The sequence below is a fragment of the Sinocyclocheilus anshuiensis genome, unplaced genomic scaffold, assembly GCF_001515605.1.
Source record: "Sinocyclocheilus anshuiensis isolate Anshui unplaced genomic scaffold, SAMN03320099.WGS_v1.1 scaffold1278, whole genome shotgun sequence".
Lineage (NCBI taxonomy): Eukaryota > Metazoa > Chordata > Actinopteri > Cypriniformes > Cyprinidae > Sinocyclocheilus > Sinocyclocheilus anshuiensis.
Window position 1 is genome coordinate 257,654 of NW_015554153.1, and position 14,919 is coordinate 272,572.

Sequence of the window (14,919 nt, forward strand, 5' to 3'; positions counted from 1 at the left end):
CCCTTTCCAGACTGATACATGTCAACTATTTTGTTTCTCATCTGTTCTTGAATTTCTTTAGATCGCGGCATGATGTGTTGCTCTTTAAGCATGCTTCACTTTGTCAGACAGGTTCTATTTAAGTGATTTCTTGATTCAACAGGTCTGGCAGTAATCAGGCCTGCGTGTGGCTAGTGAAATTTAACTCAGCTTTCTAAAATAATGTGGTTAATCACAGTTCTTTCATGATTTAAGAGGAGGGGCAATTAATTTTTCACGTAGGGCCAGGTAGGTTTGGACAGCTTTTTTTCCTTAATAAATGAAATTATCATTTAAAAACTGCATTTTGTATTTACTTGCATTATCTTTGCGTAATATTAAAATTGGTTTGATGATCTGAATCTTTTAAGTGTGACAAATATGCAAAAAATAAAAAAAAACAGGAAGGGGGCAAAAACCTTTTCACGGCACTGTATATATATATATATTAAAGCAGTGCTTCCCAAACAGGGCTATAGTTTAAAAATGAATCACTGTTAAATGGCCACTGCATGCTAAATGACATCCAGTGTAAGCTAAAAGGAATACATTTCTGATTTGGTTCAAAACCTTGCAATGGTTCTCATTGAGACTGAGATACAATAAAACAGATCAGATAAGTGCTGTCTTCACGTGGCTTGGCAACTGATTCAGCATTGCTGAGAATGCAAAGTATGTCTACTATGTACCTCTTGCACTTTAGTTCTGTTTGACTGGAGCTCTATTAGTCTTCATGGAAAGCAAAGAGAAAATCATATACAAAATTCATAGTCACCAGGGCTACAATTCCGTCCTGCATTGTTGAAAACACATGAGCCTGAGAATAAAGGGTCTGTTTAGTGGAAGCAGAACACAAACAGACAAATGTATGCTCATTTTAATTAAGGCTCTCTCTTACCCCTGTGGCACACAGACTGTCAGACAGGACAGGAAGTGCAGGGACTCCACTGAACTGGTCTAGGGATGAAATAGGAAGAACTTCTGCAGACAAGGAATGTCCGGAATTCCTTAGTCCTAAGGGTCCCGTCCTCCACATGACCTTTAGAGGTCAGTATATTCTCTGTATCTCTCTTTAAAAAAATGTAAATAATAATAATAACTCAGCTACTTTAACTCAAATATATATTGATATATAATTACAATTATATTGGATAAAAGTCTTATTAGAAAGGAAAATAAGAAGTTAATCTTGAAAATTAGCCCCATTATTTTTAATGTTTTTGAAAGAAACCTCTTATGCTCATCAATGCTACATTTATTTGATCAAAAATACAGCAAAAAGTTATATTGTGTAATATTATTAGGATAAAATAACTGTTCTCTATTTTAAAATGTAATTTATGACAATATATAATTATCTATCGTAAATGTTGCCGATCTGAAACCTTTAAACAATATTTTTTACATGAATAGGTTCATGGGACCCCAAACATTAAAAACAGCAAAAGAAATGGTTGAATCACCTCGCTAGAAACTCAAGTCAGATCCTTTAAAAGTCATGGCATCCAAAAAAGAAAAAGGAAAAAGAAAAGAACACTGTGCTTTGTGATATAAATTATTTATTTACATTACAGAAAAAGGACCCCATCAAGACAAACAAATTAACTATTGGAAATATTACCCATACATAACCAAATAACAGGACTTGTCCTATTGTGGTGTCCTAAAATTCTCTGTTTGTGTCCTGTGCCACAGGTGCAAGGCATCGTGTGTAGAACCCATCGTCCTCTGTTATATCTGCACCGTTGCCCTCCGTCCCTCCATCCCATCATCCAGCAGAACGCAGTGTCTCTATGGGGACGGAGAGCGAGTTTCTTCTTTTCTGTCCTCTGTCCAAACTACATTTCCCATGATTCTCTGCTCACGGCTCAAATGAGGCGGGTGGAGGCGCGCAGGGTGTTTTCAGAGTTGTAGTGCATTGTGTTCTGCTTCTGTCGGTTGATTCTGTTGGTCCGTGGGCACTTCCTGCAGAGGAAGGAAGCGAAAGGACATCCTTATCATACATGTAACTTGCCTCCACCAGGCAGCTCTACGTTATTTCTAATCGAAACAATGCCTGGAAGGAAAAAACTCATATTTCAGAGTTTAAAAAAAGCCTTTGCTATAAAAATAGCTTCTTATTTAGAGTTTGGAGAGTGAAAGTTTTTAAAGGAATGTTTCATGCATTCTTCTGCATCAGTATTCATCACAGTTTTCCACTGATATGACTTGAAACAGCACAACAGCTCACAGACTCTTTGCCTAAAGGGGCCTGTTTCTTTTACTGGAGAAGAGAATAAATAAACAAATACTGACAATGAAGCTAAATTAACAATGATTCATAATGTATATATATTTTTGGACCGTACAAATCTATTCTGACAAATACTTTTTGACTGGAGTCTTTAAGTAATGCTATTATGATTTTATTCATAACATCTTATAACAACAGCACTATTCATTATTTTGGGTGTAATATGTTTGAGTGGGTAATTTCTGTGCCACTAGCGACACCAAATGGAATAGCAATCTTTGAATACAACATTTGCTCAACCAATGGCATGAGTACAGAAAGGACTACTCATTTGTCCAAACAATGGAAGATGGGGTAAGAGTTAGATTTTTTTTTTTAAGAAACAATCCTAATTTGTTCAATTTTGTTTAGTGCAGAAGTGTCAGGTTTTTGGAACTACTGTTTTTGAAAGAAGTCTCTTATGCTCACCAAGGCTGCATTTATTTGATCATAAATACTGTGAAAATAGTAATACTGCGAAATATTATCACAATTTAAAATACCTATTAAAATACATTTTAAAAATGTAATATATTCTTGTATTTAATTACTTCAGAAATTATTCTAATATGTTGATTTGGTGCTTAATAAATATTTGTTATTATTATCAATGTTGAAAACAGTTCCTGCTTAATATTTTTGTGGAAACTGATACTTGTTATTAGGATTCTCTGATGGATAGAAAGTTAAAAGAACCACAATTGTTTGAAATACAACTCTTTTGTAACATTATAAAGGTCGTTACCGTCACTTTTGATCAATTTAATGTGTCCTTGCTGAATAAAAGTATCTATTTCTTTCAAAAACAAAAACAAAACATCCCAAACTGCTGAAAAGGTAGTATATATAGACTGAAGACTATCTGAGGTCTAATAATCCATCAATCACTTCTACAATCTCTCATGATACATCTCCATATTGAACGCATTCACTTTTTTGATGTGAAAAGTAAATATTACATTAGATGGGTGAGTTATTTAGTGCTGCCAGTGATTTAGACTTCACTACCCCACACACACACCCTTCGACAATGACCTTTCACGGAGCGTAAAGTGTGTTATTCTGCAGACTCCTGCTGGCAGCAACTCTCACTCTATAAAGAGCTGTGAGTGTGTGCGATCTACACAGGAGGTAGCTGTCCTCTGCTTTGCTTCGCAGTAGCACAACGTGTGTGATATGATGCTGTGGTGTGTGTTTATGCTCACCGGGTGATACACAGCACCACTACACATATGATGGCCACCTGCAGAGCCCCAATGACAGACGCGATGAGGACATAGCGGAGCTTTCCAGAGCCAGGCACCACGTACAGCACATTATACTCCTTAGTGTCACACTGTGGACCGCTGAATCCTGAGTGACAGCTGAAGAAAAGAGGAAGAAACACGGCGTTATATCCTTGTTAGATTAGATGCGAGTGTTTTAGTCCTCTGTGGATTTATTCAGGTTGTTTTAAAGAGTCTCTGTTCACACACACATACCGCAGTGCTTCTCGCTCTCAAAGTCTTTCCTCAGAAACACCTGCTGTTTTACTGCAGCACCTGCCACGGAGACTCTCCTGTTCTGTCTTATCATTTCTCTCTAGTACCCTTTACTTTGTTTTTCGGTGACTTTAATATGAGCTTCACAACTTGAGCGGCCAATTATTTTTTAATAAACTGATGTGTGCAGTTTTCCTGTTTAATACCTTCTTCTGTCCCAGTTTGATCTGTAGAAATGACTTGTAGATTGAATTTCCCAAAAAAGGTAACAATCAACCTTTGGACAACGTTTGGAGCTTTGGCACGACACTATCTATTTGTACTACCATTGAAAGACCAGGGTTAGTATACAGTATACAATAAAATATGTTTAAGTTTTATGATCTTAGCTTTAGTTAACTATCTGTCTATCTATCTATATATAGTTAACTAAAGCTAAGACCATAAAACTTAAGCATATTTTATTTCAGTTAGTTGCCAAGAAAACATGTCTCATTTTCATTTAGTTTAACTAAATAAAGCACTAAAATAACTAAGGCCACAATAAAACCGAATAAAAACTAAAACAAAATTACTAAAATTCACAATGAAATTAAAATGGGAAGCCTACAAACAAATTCAAACAGTTAATAAAAACTATAATAATATCTGGATGGTACTAAAATAACTGTGTTTGGAAAACAGTTTTTTATATGTGACAGATCTTTCTTGGCTTGAACACTAGGTGGAAACAAAGATCTGTGATATAGTGTTACATACACACTCACAAAAGGTGTGTGCCCAAACACACACTGATTCACAATGTATTTTTGTAGACAGGATACGCTGGCGTGATCAGACACATCATGAGTTTGTGTGTGTGTGTGTGTGTGTGTGTACCTGCAGGACGGTGTTGAGAGCATGTTGGGATATTCACAGTCTCCGTGAACACAATAGTTCTTATAGTTCTCAGGGCAGGGGATGTACAGCCCTCTCGCCACCTCTGAAACCTCAGGCTTCTCCTCTATAATTCAAACACAGTGGGTCAGAACAGCTAAAAGCCAAGGGCACTTCAGAACCACAGGACAAATATATTAAAAACAACTGTTTATAATTAAACACACACCCACCTGTGTAGTCTGTCCTGGCATACTGTCCATCTCCTGCTTTGGTCCCTGTAATCATGTCGCCTACAAGATAGAAACGAAATTCAGATGTTAAAATGAACAGATCAGCTGGTTACATAATACAACATTGTTTTTCCCCTCTTCATTTGTACATTGTCATTTTGAAGATATCATCTGGGAAATTGCTATATTCTAGAGACTAATGATCATATGTACATGAATGAACTTGATTATGTAATAGTGATTTGTTCATCTTTAAATGTGTTCTCTGTTGTTGTCTTATATAAATGCAAATTGAATGGAAGAAGACATCACATAATAATGTAAGAAATTAATACATTATATAAAGCAATCATAAACCTGCTCTTCTTACCCTGACAGTGACCCAGGAACTTGACCTCGATTCGTTCCTGCCGCTGACACGATGCCTCTTTTACCTGGCAGGGGTTGTCATAGGAACGGCCGTCTGATGCGCACACAGGGTTAAAACTGATGTGGGAGCAGTCGATGTTACAGACGCACCTGTGTCGTGAGAACAGCATAGTAAATGCCAATTACTGACAAATCAAAGACCGTGAAAAAGATCATTAAACAAGTGTCACACCTTGTTTGATCAAGCTGTCAGCTAAGAATAACACTTCAAACATGCAAACTGGGGACTCAAAATAATTGCTGGAGGCGAGTCGGTGTTTCACACCTGATATTGATGCAAAAACTTCACTATTCAATTAATATTTTCAGGGCCTCTTTGGAAATAATGCACCTTTTTTGGCCTTCTACCAGTTTTTTATTAATATTTTAGGAGAAAGGGGGCTGGAAATGATGGGGAGAAGAGAAGGAAACAGAGTGGAGAAATGTCACAAAGCAGATTAGAAGGCTGGTCAGCTAAATGAACAGCAGGGCTCAATCTAAGCACTACACCACAACTCTAGAGATGGGAAACAATAAAGATTTCCTGATTCAATTTTGATTCACAAGCTCTAAGTTCAGTTCAAAACAGATTCATTTGGATATATATTTGGTTTATGATGTTAATTTTGTGTACATATGAATATAAAGGACAATGTTTTAGATTGATTCAAAGCAATAACTTTTTTAAAACAATTTATTAAAAGAATCCTGTCAGGACTACTATCATCAAAGATGATTGACAATTAGCAAACAGTTTGGATTGGCTGTATGATTTCATTCTGGGCAAGAACTCCCTGTGCATCCATGCAGCCTAGCATGGATAAGAGCAGGGAGAGCAGCGATAACCCCCCTCTAGGGGAAACAGAACAGAACCAACATAAATGTATTGCAGATATCATTAATGTTCAATAATTTAAAGTACACATTTTAGAAATTAGTCTGGTTCAAAGGAGAATCAGAAGGCTGGATTCTGACTGGACGAGAGGAGGAGCTGGGGATGGAGGAGGGTAATTAGCTATTGTGAAACGTAAAAGCTGCTGATAATACTGAAGGACCTTGTATATGAATGCTGAGATAGGCGTTGTATGCCTATAGGTAGACGTGGATCAGCTGAGAGTCAGCTGATGCGAGCTTGACTAACGTGACCTGCCAGAACTGACGCTATGCTTGATTATTGTGAAATATTATAAATATGAGCTTGCTGCTCAACATTAAAATACTTGGCTAGTGCTTACTGTAGCAGTTGCAGCACGCTTCAGAAACCCTCCACCTTCCCCAGCTCCACCTGTATATTTGTTTTGGCAGTAGCAAGTCTCAAGACCAAACACATTAACACTGCTATGTATCTTAGCCTACTAAACTCTCAGAGAGTTGTCATAACAGAAATATATTAATATAAATATTGATGGCAAAGCTGAATTTTCAGCATCATTGCTCCAGTCTTCCGTTTCACATGATCCTTCAGAAATCATTCTAATATGCTGGTTTATTGCTGAAGAAACGGTTCTTGTTATCAATGTTGAAAACAGTTGTGTTGCTTTATTCATTTATTTATTTGAATAAAAAGTATACAATATAACAAAGAAAAATATAAAGACACAGCAAAAGTTTGTCCCACAAACAACATACTTAAATTTTACATTTAAATTTAATTTAAATTTAACATACTTGCCAGGAATGGACGGTTTTAAGTATTTTATGTATTCTGTTGCTGGTAGATTCAATCAATCAAACGAACACTTGTTTTTATGCCTACAAGAAAATTGCTTTTGTAAAAGCCAGTTTTGCAAAGGGTGAACATTATGGTTTTAATGTACACCTCTCCATCATGTATGAGTGTGTTAAAAGCTCAGCATTTTCACAGGCGTCCTGCGAGACTACAGCCCTGCAACATACACAGATTACAATGGTAAAAAATACAGGCCCCTTTACTAAAGGTCTGCATCAGCGGGAACGGCAACCTCGCATAAACATTAACTGACATACATAATTGCCCATTTTGCTTGAGGCTGGATGAATTACCATTAGAAACAGATTAACACCAACATCAACAATGTTTTTATGATGTGTCTATCTACTCTATAAATGTCGATAAGGGTGTCAAGATTGCAAATGTAATGAGTAAAGTCTGTTTTTCATCTTCTCTTCTCAGCGTGAAGCTGGAAGGGAAAGCTCAGGAATGAATGTGGACAGGATCGAACTGGATGCTGCAGTGATTTTCAATCTATTGCACATTCTTGAGTCTATCATCTCAGGGGCTTAATGACTTGCACAGAAGATTGGCTTAGCAACCAAAGCACTGCGAACACATCAGTGGAGAATAATACAACACTCCATTTTCAAACGATGAGAAATGATGATGAGTTCCAACACTTTGATGTTCCTTCGCTGGTTTTCATGGCTGCTTTTATTCACATACCTTCATTAACGATGGTAATGAGCGCTTATGTGCGTATGGATGAAAGGCGATGCTCTTTTGAGGAGACAAAGACGCACAGAATCCTAGACAAAGTTTGTTGCGACCGGCAACACATGAAGCCTTTGCATTTGTGTGTGAACCAGTCATTCATTTCTGCCTGAGAGAATCGAAAACCTGTCATCTAGTCTTCATTGTGTATGTTCTGTGAGTGTATTTGATATATTCATATTTCCCAAAAGAGTTGACATGAATGTATGGTCTGCATCTTCAACGTTCAGGTGTTTCTGCTGTAGTTTCTCTCTAAAGTGTGTATGTGTTGTCTGTGCGCCACTGCAGGAACATGTTGAGCAGAAATGACAATTAAACTGCCGTCCCCAGTCACTTCTCGCTGCAGCAAACAGACGACAGTATAATTATAAATCTGTCATTATTTTTGTGTATGTGTTTTTTTCTTCAACTTTCTTTTTTAATATTTCCACCCTGCCAGTGAGCTTTAGTGACGTATGGAGCTGTTTTCTATTCTGGCACTACTGAAATAATGCAAAGTGACTACAAATGTAAGATAAAAATATCTGTTTTAAATAGAGACGTCGACTGAATTGAACTCTGGCGTGGAGTCAACTCAAGGGCAGCTTTGATTGTTTGCTATTGCTAATTGAGATCTGTAATGCATAGTAATTTAGATACATCCCCAGGAACATTGAATGTGAGATAAAAACAAACAGGCACAATGATATTGAGATGTATTTATTGTGAAGCACTGGTAATGCTCACACACACACATTTGCTCTCCAGTATGACCGTCTGTAGTGGTCATAAAGGCTAATGTGTCTTGAGAGCATGAATATTTAATGTCACCTCTCACATTCTCTAGGCACACACACACTGCAAATGCATTGCGTCAACAACACACACACTCACACATTCACTTAGATGCACACACACATCAAAGATTTCCGATAGCAAATCAAGTAATAATGGCTTTGCGAGTGAGTCAAACTGAATGGTTGAGATTTCCTTAAAAATTCAGGTTGTTTGTATGATAGCCTCTGTATGCGTGTGAGTGTGTTTATCTTGTTGAGTGAGGGGATATGTCTTATTGATTTGTAAGAGCCATGTGGTTTCTCTGTTATCTAAACTTTTCCAACATGGCCTGTGGGCTTCCTGTCTGTCCAGCTGCTCTTTACTCACACACTTTAGTCTCCCTCTCTCTCTCTCTCTCTCTCTCTCTCTATCTCAATAGCAGGATTATGATGACTGAGTCTGTACTTGGTGAGGATAAGTCTCTGTTTTGTATCTTTGATAGTTTGATGAGGATAGATGAGGAGTTTTGGCTTTTTGATCCCAAGGTTTCAAATGTTTGATTTAGATTAGTAGTGCTAACTTGGTTGCAATTGCATCCATCCATCCATCGGTCCATCCAAACAAGAGACTTGGTGTATTTCGAGCTGGTTATAATGAAAAGTTCTGTATTATGATTTTTATTTTTTGTAACATATATTCAATATAAACTCTCATAGTTCCTCCCTGGACCACCACCACAAGGAGGATAGACTAAGAACATTATTTAACATATAATTGGAAAAATAACCAGTTTATTGCCTTTCTTTAACCATAGTATTACAGTATTGGCGAAATCCAATATCTGTCTGTCTGTCTGTCTGTCTACAGTATCTGAAGAGTTTTTAAAATCAAATTTAAGACTTTTTAAGACCTGCACAAATAAAATAAATACTGTATGTAAACACAGGTCAAACCTATACAATCTTTTGAAAAAAAAAAATAATAATAATTTTCAAAAATCCATAATAGGGGCACTTTAAATATAAACCAGCCTGGGACTCTCATTTATTATGTCTATTCTTTACTACTTTCAGCTGCTAAAAAAAAGAAGAGGGAGATATAATATGCACTCTTACAAACATCCACAAAAGTGCCACGTCTTGACTTTGAACGTGCAGTGCTCATGTGACACCCTAAAGTATGTACACATTTTGGGTATTGTGATTTTGGAAGAAAAAGTTAATTTTTCTTATATTGTTTTCATTTTACATGTAGTTGATATGTTGAATGTAATGGGAAGCTGAAAACAGTTAAATGTGAGTCATTGTCTATTGCTGAGTGAGACCGGGACTCTTATTCTGAAAATGAGCTGGATGACTCTTATTTTGGCAATGAGCGGAGAACTCCCAGGAGCAGTGTTGCGCTACCCCAGACAGTGGGAGAGGTACGGAGACTTCTTGGATTTCTCGGGTATTATCGCCCATTCATTCAAGATTTCTCACGAGTGGCAAAACCAATCTATGAGCTACTCCAAACTCAGTCAGGGACAACAACAAAACAGAACAGTCAAAGAAAGAGAAAGGGTCCCCAAATGCCCTCTCGGACACTAGTAGAATGGACAAGTGAGCACCAGAAAACACTCAACCGACTGATTGACATGCTTGTAAATCCCCAGGCTTACCAGGATGGAAGATTGCGGGTCATCGCGTATGGCTCTAGAACCCTTTCTCCAGCGGAAAGAAACTACCGACTGCATAGTGGGAAGCTGGAGTTTCTTGCATTAAAATGGGCGGTATGCGAGAAGTTCAGGGATTATCTGTTCTACGCCCCTCACTTTACCATCTACACCGACAACAATCCCTTAACCTATGTTATGAGCACTGCAAAATTGAATGCAGTAGGCCATCGTTGGGTGGGAGAATTGTCTGATTTTCGATTTGATATCAAACATCGACCTGGCAAAGCGAACATTGATGCCGACATGCTATCACGCCTTCCTCTGGATGTGGAAAAATATGTTGTGGAGTGCACAGAGGACCTGTCACTAGAGGTGATAAGAGAGCGGTCTGGGATGGGACTCATGTCGCCAGGAGAAAGGATGTGGAGTGGATCGCGGCACTCAATATAGCTCACACAAACGTGGACCAAACCTCCCCTATTCCCTTGCTGCCACCAGTAAGCAAAGTTGAACTTGCGAAAGCTCAAAGGGATGATCCAGGGATCTCTAGGATACTGGAGATGAAAGAGATGGATGAGATGCCGGATGAAGACAGGAGGAAAGGAATGAGAGGCCCAGCCAAGAAACTCTTAAGAGAGTGGAGTAAACTGTCTATGGAGGATGGATGTTTGTATCGGCATGTGGCTGGAAGGAAACAGCTTGTGCTCCCAACCAAGTATAGACAACTTGCTCTGGAACACCTGCATGACAAGATGGGACATGTAGGCCAAGAAAGAGTAATCCACTTGATGAGGGAGAGGTTCTACTGGCCTCATCTGAAGAGAGAAGTGGAGGAGTATATTACCAAAAGATGTCCATGCATCAAAACAAAGAAACCAATGACACATGTTCGAGCACCCATGGGGAGTATAACATCCAGCTTACAATGGAACTTGTCTGCATCGATTATCTGCACCTGGAGCGGAGTCAGGGTGGATATGAGTATATCTTAGTAGTCGTTGATCATTTCACGTGATTCGCTCAGGCGTATCCTACGAGAAATAAGTCTGGACGGACAGCAGCTGAGCGGCTGTTTAACGACTACATCCCTCGATTTGGCTACCCGGGAAGGCTGCATCACGACCAGGGCAGAGAGTTCGAGAACGAGCTTTTCCGGAATCTCCGACAACTGGCTGGAGTGCGTCACTCGAGAACGTCTCCATATCATCCTCAAGGGAACCCAGCCGAGAGGTTTAACCGGACTCTCCTACAGATGCTCCGAACTATGGCTGAAAAGGAAAAAGCAATTTTCCTGTTTTTACAGGGACTTTCTAATCTGCCAACACGTCCCTCAGCCCGGGGCCTGTAACACTCACATTAATTGAATTAAGTCATAACCTTTTGAATTTTAATAATCACATTAGGCCATATTGCGATTCCTGATTTTCAGCCTGCGAATTGAAAACATCCTAAAATGATAATTAAGACTGTCTATCTGTCTGCCTGTCTATCTATAGGCTAATTCACACTGCACCAACAGATGCCAACCATAACCAGATTATAGTATCTGTGTGTGTGTCTATCTCTGTTCACATACTGTGTATCAGTAATACTGACCAACACCAGCCCTAATTCCAGACATTCCAAGAATGCCTTGCGTCAAACTCAAAGGTGTGAGAAATGTTGATTAGAAATAAACAGTTCATTCCATGTTAAAAATATAATTGAAAATGGTTCATTGTAATTGAAACAGATTATACTACACGATATTTGTGTGTGCAAGGTATTGTATGCGTCCTATTTTAGCGAATTTACTGAAATCAATAATACTTCTATCTTCTTCTACTCTCTCTATTAAACACAATCAGTGACTAGGGCCCTAAACAACAGCCAAACAAATCCGGTGCTTGTCACTACACACAATCAGTGCACAAACACACACAGACATGTTATTAATGCAGCTTATAGGATTGATTTTATTTATAATCGCTCATCTAATTTTTTTCAGTAATCCTTTCAAATGACGCAGGAAGATGGGAAAATGGAGCGAGACTAAAAAAAGAAGGGCTGCTGAGAGAGGTAGAGTGTTTTTGGTAGAGGAACAGTGAGGTGAGTGAGTCATCTGCAGTCAAGTGTATCAGAGCGGGTCCTGTCATGGGACCATCTCTACGACTCGGGCATAAATGCCTCAAATCGTGCTGATATCTCTGAGGAGGGAGAGGCTGGGCTGTTTCATTCTGATGCCTCCAAACACCCCGGCTCTCCAGCCAGTGCTTGCTGAATCTTTAGTGAATCTACAGGCTGTCTTTGCCAATGCCGACATGTAATTCCCTTCAGACACCCTGAGAGAGATAAGCAGGAGGGAGGAAGAGAGGCCTTCTTCTATTAAGATTAAAGGGTAGTCTCCTTCACTCTTGCTGGCAGTTTGAGCTGTTCACTGACGCCCAGGGCAATGAAAACCTCCGTTCCACATCCACGGGTGGTTTTTAAATATATCATACGAGTAATGATTTTTTCACATGTTTACAACTCAAACAGATTCTCTAGAAATAATAAACGTTTCTCATTGAATATAGCATGACGATGTTGTTAGAAGAACATAGTGGATGTTGAGGTTTTCTGCTTATTTTGTATTGAATATTAATGAGTTCTCATTGCTGGAGCGCCGAAGCTAAGCGGCCATTTATCAGCAATGATGAAACTGTCATAATTGGCCTTGTTTCTTGCTCATTTATTTTGGGCAAGTTCTTAAAGTTCATATTAAAAGAACTGAGATTCGTTGAAGTATGAGAAATATCCCATACTGACCCAGTGTCCCATATTCCATATCCTGCTACTGACAGCACCAATCAATCTAAAACAATCTGTCTGTTACTGACCAGAGAAAGTATTCACATCAAAGAAACAGTTAACTGGAAAAAAAAAAAAAAGTTCAAAAGTTTAGACACTGGATTTTTTTTTTTTTAAAGAAATTAATATTTTTATTCCGCAAGGATGATTTAAATTGACCAAAAGTGACAGTCAAGACATTTATAATGTTAAAAATACTTCTATTTCAAACAAATGCTGTTTTTCATCAAAGAATCCTGAAAACCTGTATCACGGTTTCTACAAAAATATTATTAGAAATGTTCCTTGATTGATTTCTGAAGGATCATGTGACACTGAAAACTGAAGTGATGGCTGCTGAAAATGCAGCTTTGCCATCACAGAAATAAATTTTAAAACACATATTCAAATAGAAAACAGTTATTTTAAATTGTAATAATATTTCACAATAATAGTACTGTTTTTTTTATAACGTATTTTTGATCAAATAAATGCAGCCTTGGTGAACATAAGAGACTTGCCGACACTAATGAGAAATAAAGACCATGACTATCAAGGAAGATTTTCAAGGCAAGAATTTTATGAATAATGACTTTCAGTCTGTTCCTCAAATTTAATACGGCTCCAGAGCACTTGGTATATAGTACACAGAGTGCTGTTATCATGCATTTTTGTCCTTTGTTTTGTCCCCATCCACTTTCAATGTATGAAATAAAGCAGTGTGACCTCTCTTAAAAATAACTACTTTAGTGTTTTGCCAAGAAATAAAGTCAAACAGGTCTGGAACGATATGTGGGTGAGAAAATAATGACAATATTCATTTTTGGGTGAACTGTCCCTTTAAAACAACCAAGTTGTATTTAAATTCACTAAAAAATTATGGCATCGTACTTGTTTAATTCCGTTCTTGTGATATTAGTTCTCCTACAGGCTGTTTTTGTGCTTACCAAACATCTTCAGCATCCACATCACACTCGGCCCCAAACTGGCAAATGTCACAGGTGGATGTCTCCTTCTGTCCATTCTCCGCCGAACCCTCGTTCCCTGCTTGGATACATAAAGACAAGACAGCATAAGCTACCAAAGGTCTGACAAATATTACTTAGGTCAAGATGAGGAGGCAATCACAGGCCATCTCTTTCTCCCACACAAACATTCATAAATAGACGGAGAGACAGAGGACAGACATAATTCTCATTCAGTCTTTGTCTCTGGCTCTCATGAGAAGTTCAAATCCCCCACTGATCTTTCCTCAGCCTCGCCCCTCATTTCATCATGATGATTTCTGATTTGCCGCTCCTGCTACCCGGCGATAGAGGCTTCCCAGGAGCCGAAGCTTAAAGCCCCTCGCTATCGCATATCTGCCCTCATCAGTGGACGGGGAAAAGCAATTCCGTACGCCATGGAATTTAAATTACGTCTCCTCCTCGGAGGATCATCGTTCCCCTTTAGATCTTGACCCTCCATTATGAGGTGCTATTTTTAAAACTTAGACCGAAAAGAAAGGCAGGCAGATAAAAGTAAGAAAAGATAGAACAAGAACAAATAAAATATACTACACTTCAGTGCAAAGAACAATGTTTAAGTCACAGGTGTTTTTAGTCACTGTTCAGCTCTATTGATTCTTTCTTTTTTAATTTTGGTGTAGATGACAAAAACAAATGCAAACTTTGCACTGACACCGTGTCCATTCATGAATCAAAAATGAAATGAATCTCAGTGTTTTTGAATGCCAAACTGTTTTAATTTAACAATATCACATGAGAATGCTGTTGTCCTGAATATTTAGACCAACAGTACAGCTGCTTTTATACAATAGTTTAATGATCTGTCAATATTAACAGTATAATATTAAAAAAGCTAATATTAAGTAACTTGCATCTTAAACACAATAGTTCCAGTTATAGTGCTCCGCCAGTGAAAATTATTCTAAATTAGTAATT

The 14,919-nt window shown here is 38.2% G+C and overlaps 1 protein-coding gene across 2 annotated transcripts in view; it reads right to left on the reverse strand.

Moving 5' to 3' along the window:
- Nucleotides 1-1,603: 1,603 nt before the first annotated feature.
- The window catches only part of tmeff2a (transmembrane protein with EGF-like and two follistatin-like domains 2a), a 62,045-nt gene continuing 48,729 nt past the window's right edge, over nucleotides 1,604-14,919 (reverse strand). Inside the window, exons 5-10 of one of the 2 annotated variants that reach the window (XM_016463432.1) lie at nucleotides 13,924-14,020; nucleotides 5,251-5,399; nucleotides 4,881-4,940; nucleotides 4,651-4,774; nucleotides 3,496-3,654; nucleotides 1,604-1,983 (exon numbers count right to left, since the gene is read on the reverse strand). In XM_016463432.1, the coding sequence (XP_016318918.1) occupies nucleotides 1,887-1,983; nucleotides 3,496-3,654; nucleotides 4,651-4,774; nucleotides 4,881-4,940; nucleotides 5,251-5,399; nucleotides 13,924-14,020 (686 nt within the window). In that variant the 3' untranslated portion in view covers nucleotides 1,604-1,886. Of the gene's footprint in view, nucleotides 1,984-3,495; nucleotides 3,655-4,650; nucleotides 4,775-4,880; nucleotides 4,941-5,250; nucleotides 5,400-13,923; nucleotides 14,024-14,919 lie in introns of both variants that reach the window. The other variant, XM_016463431.1, reaches the window with a different exon arrangement.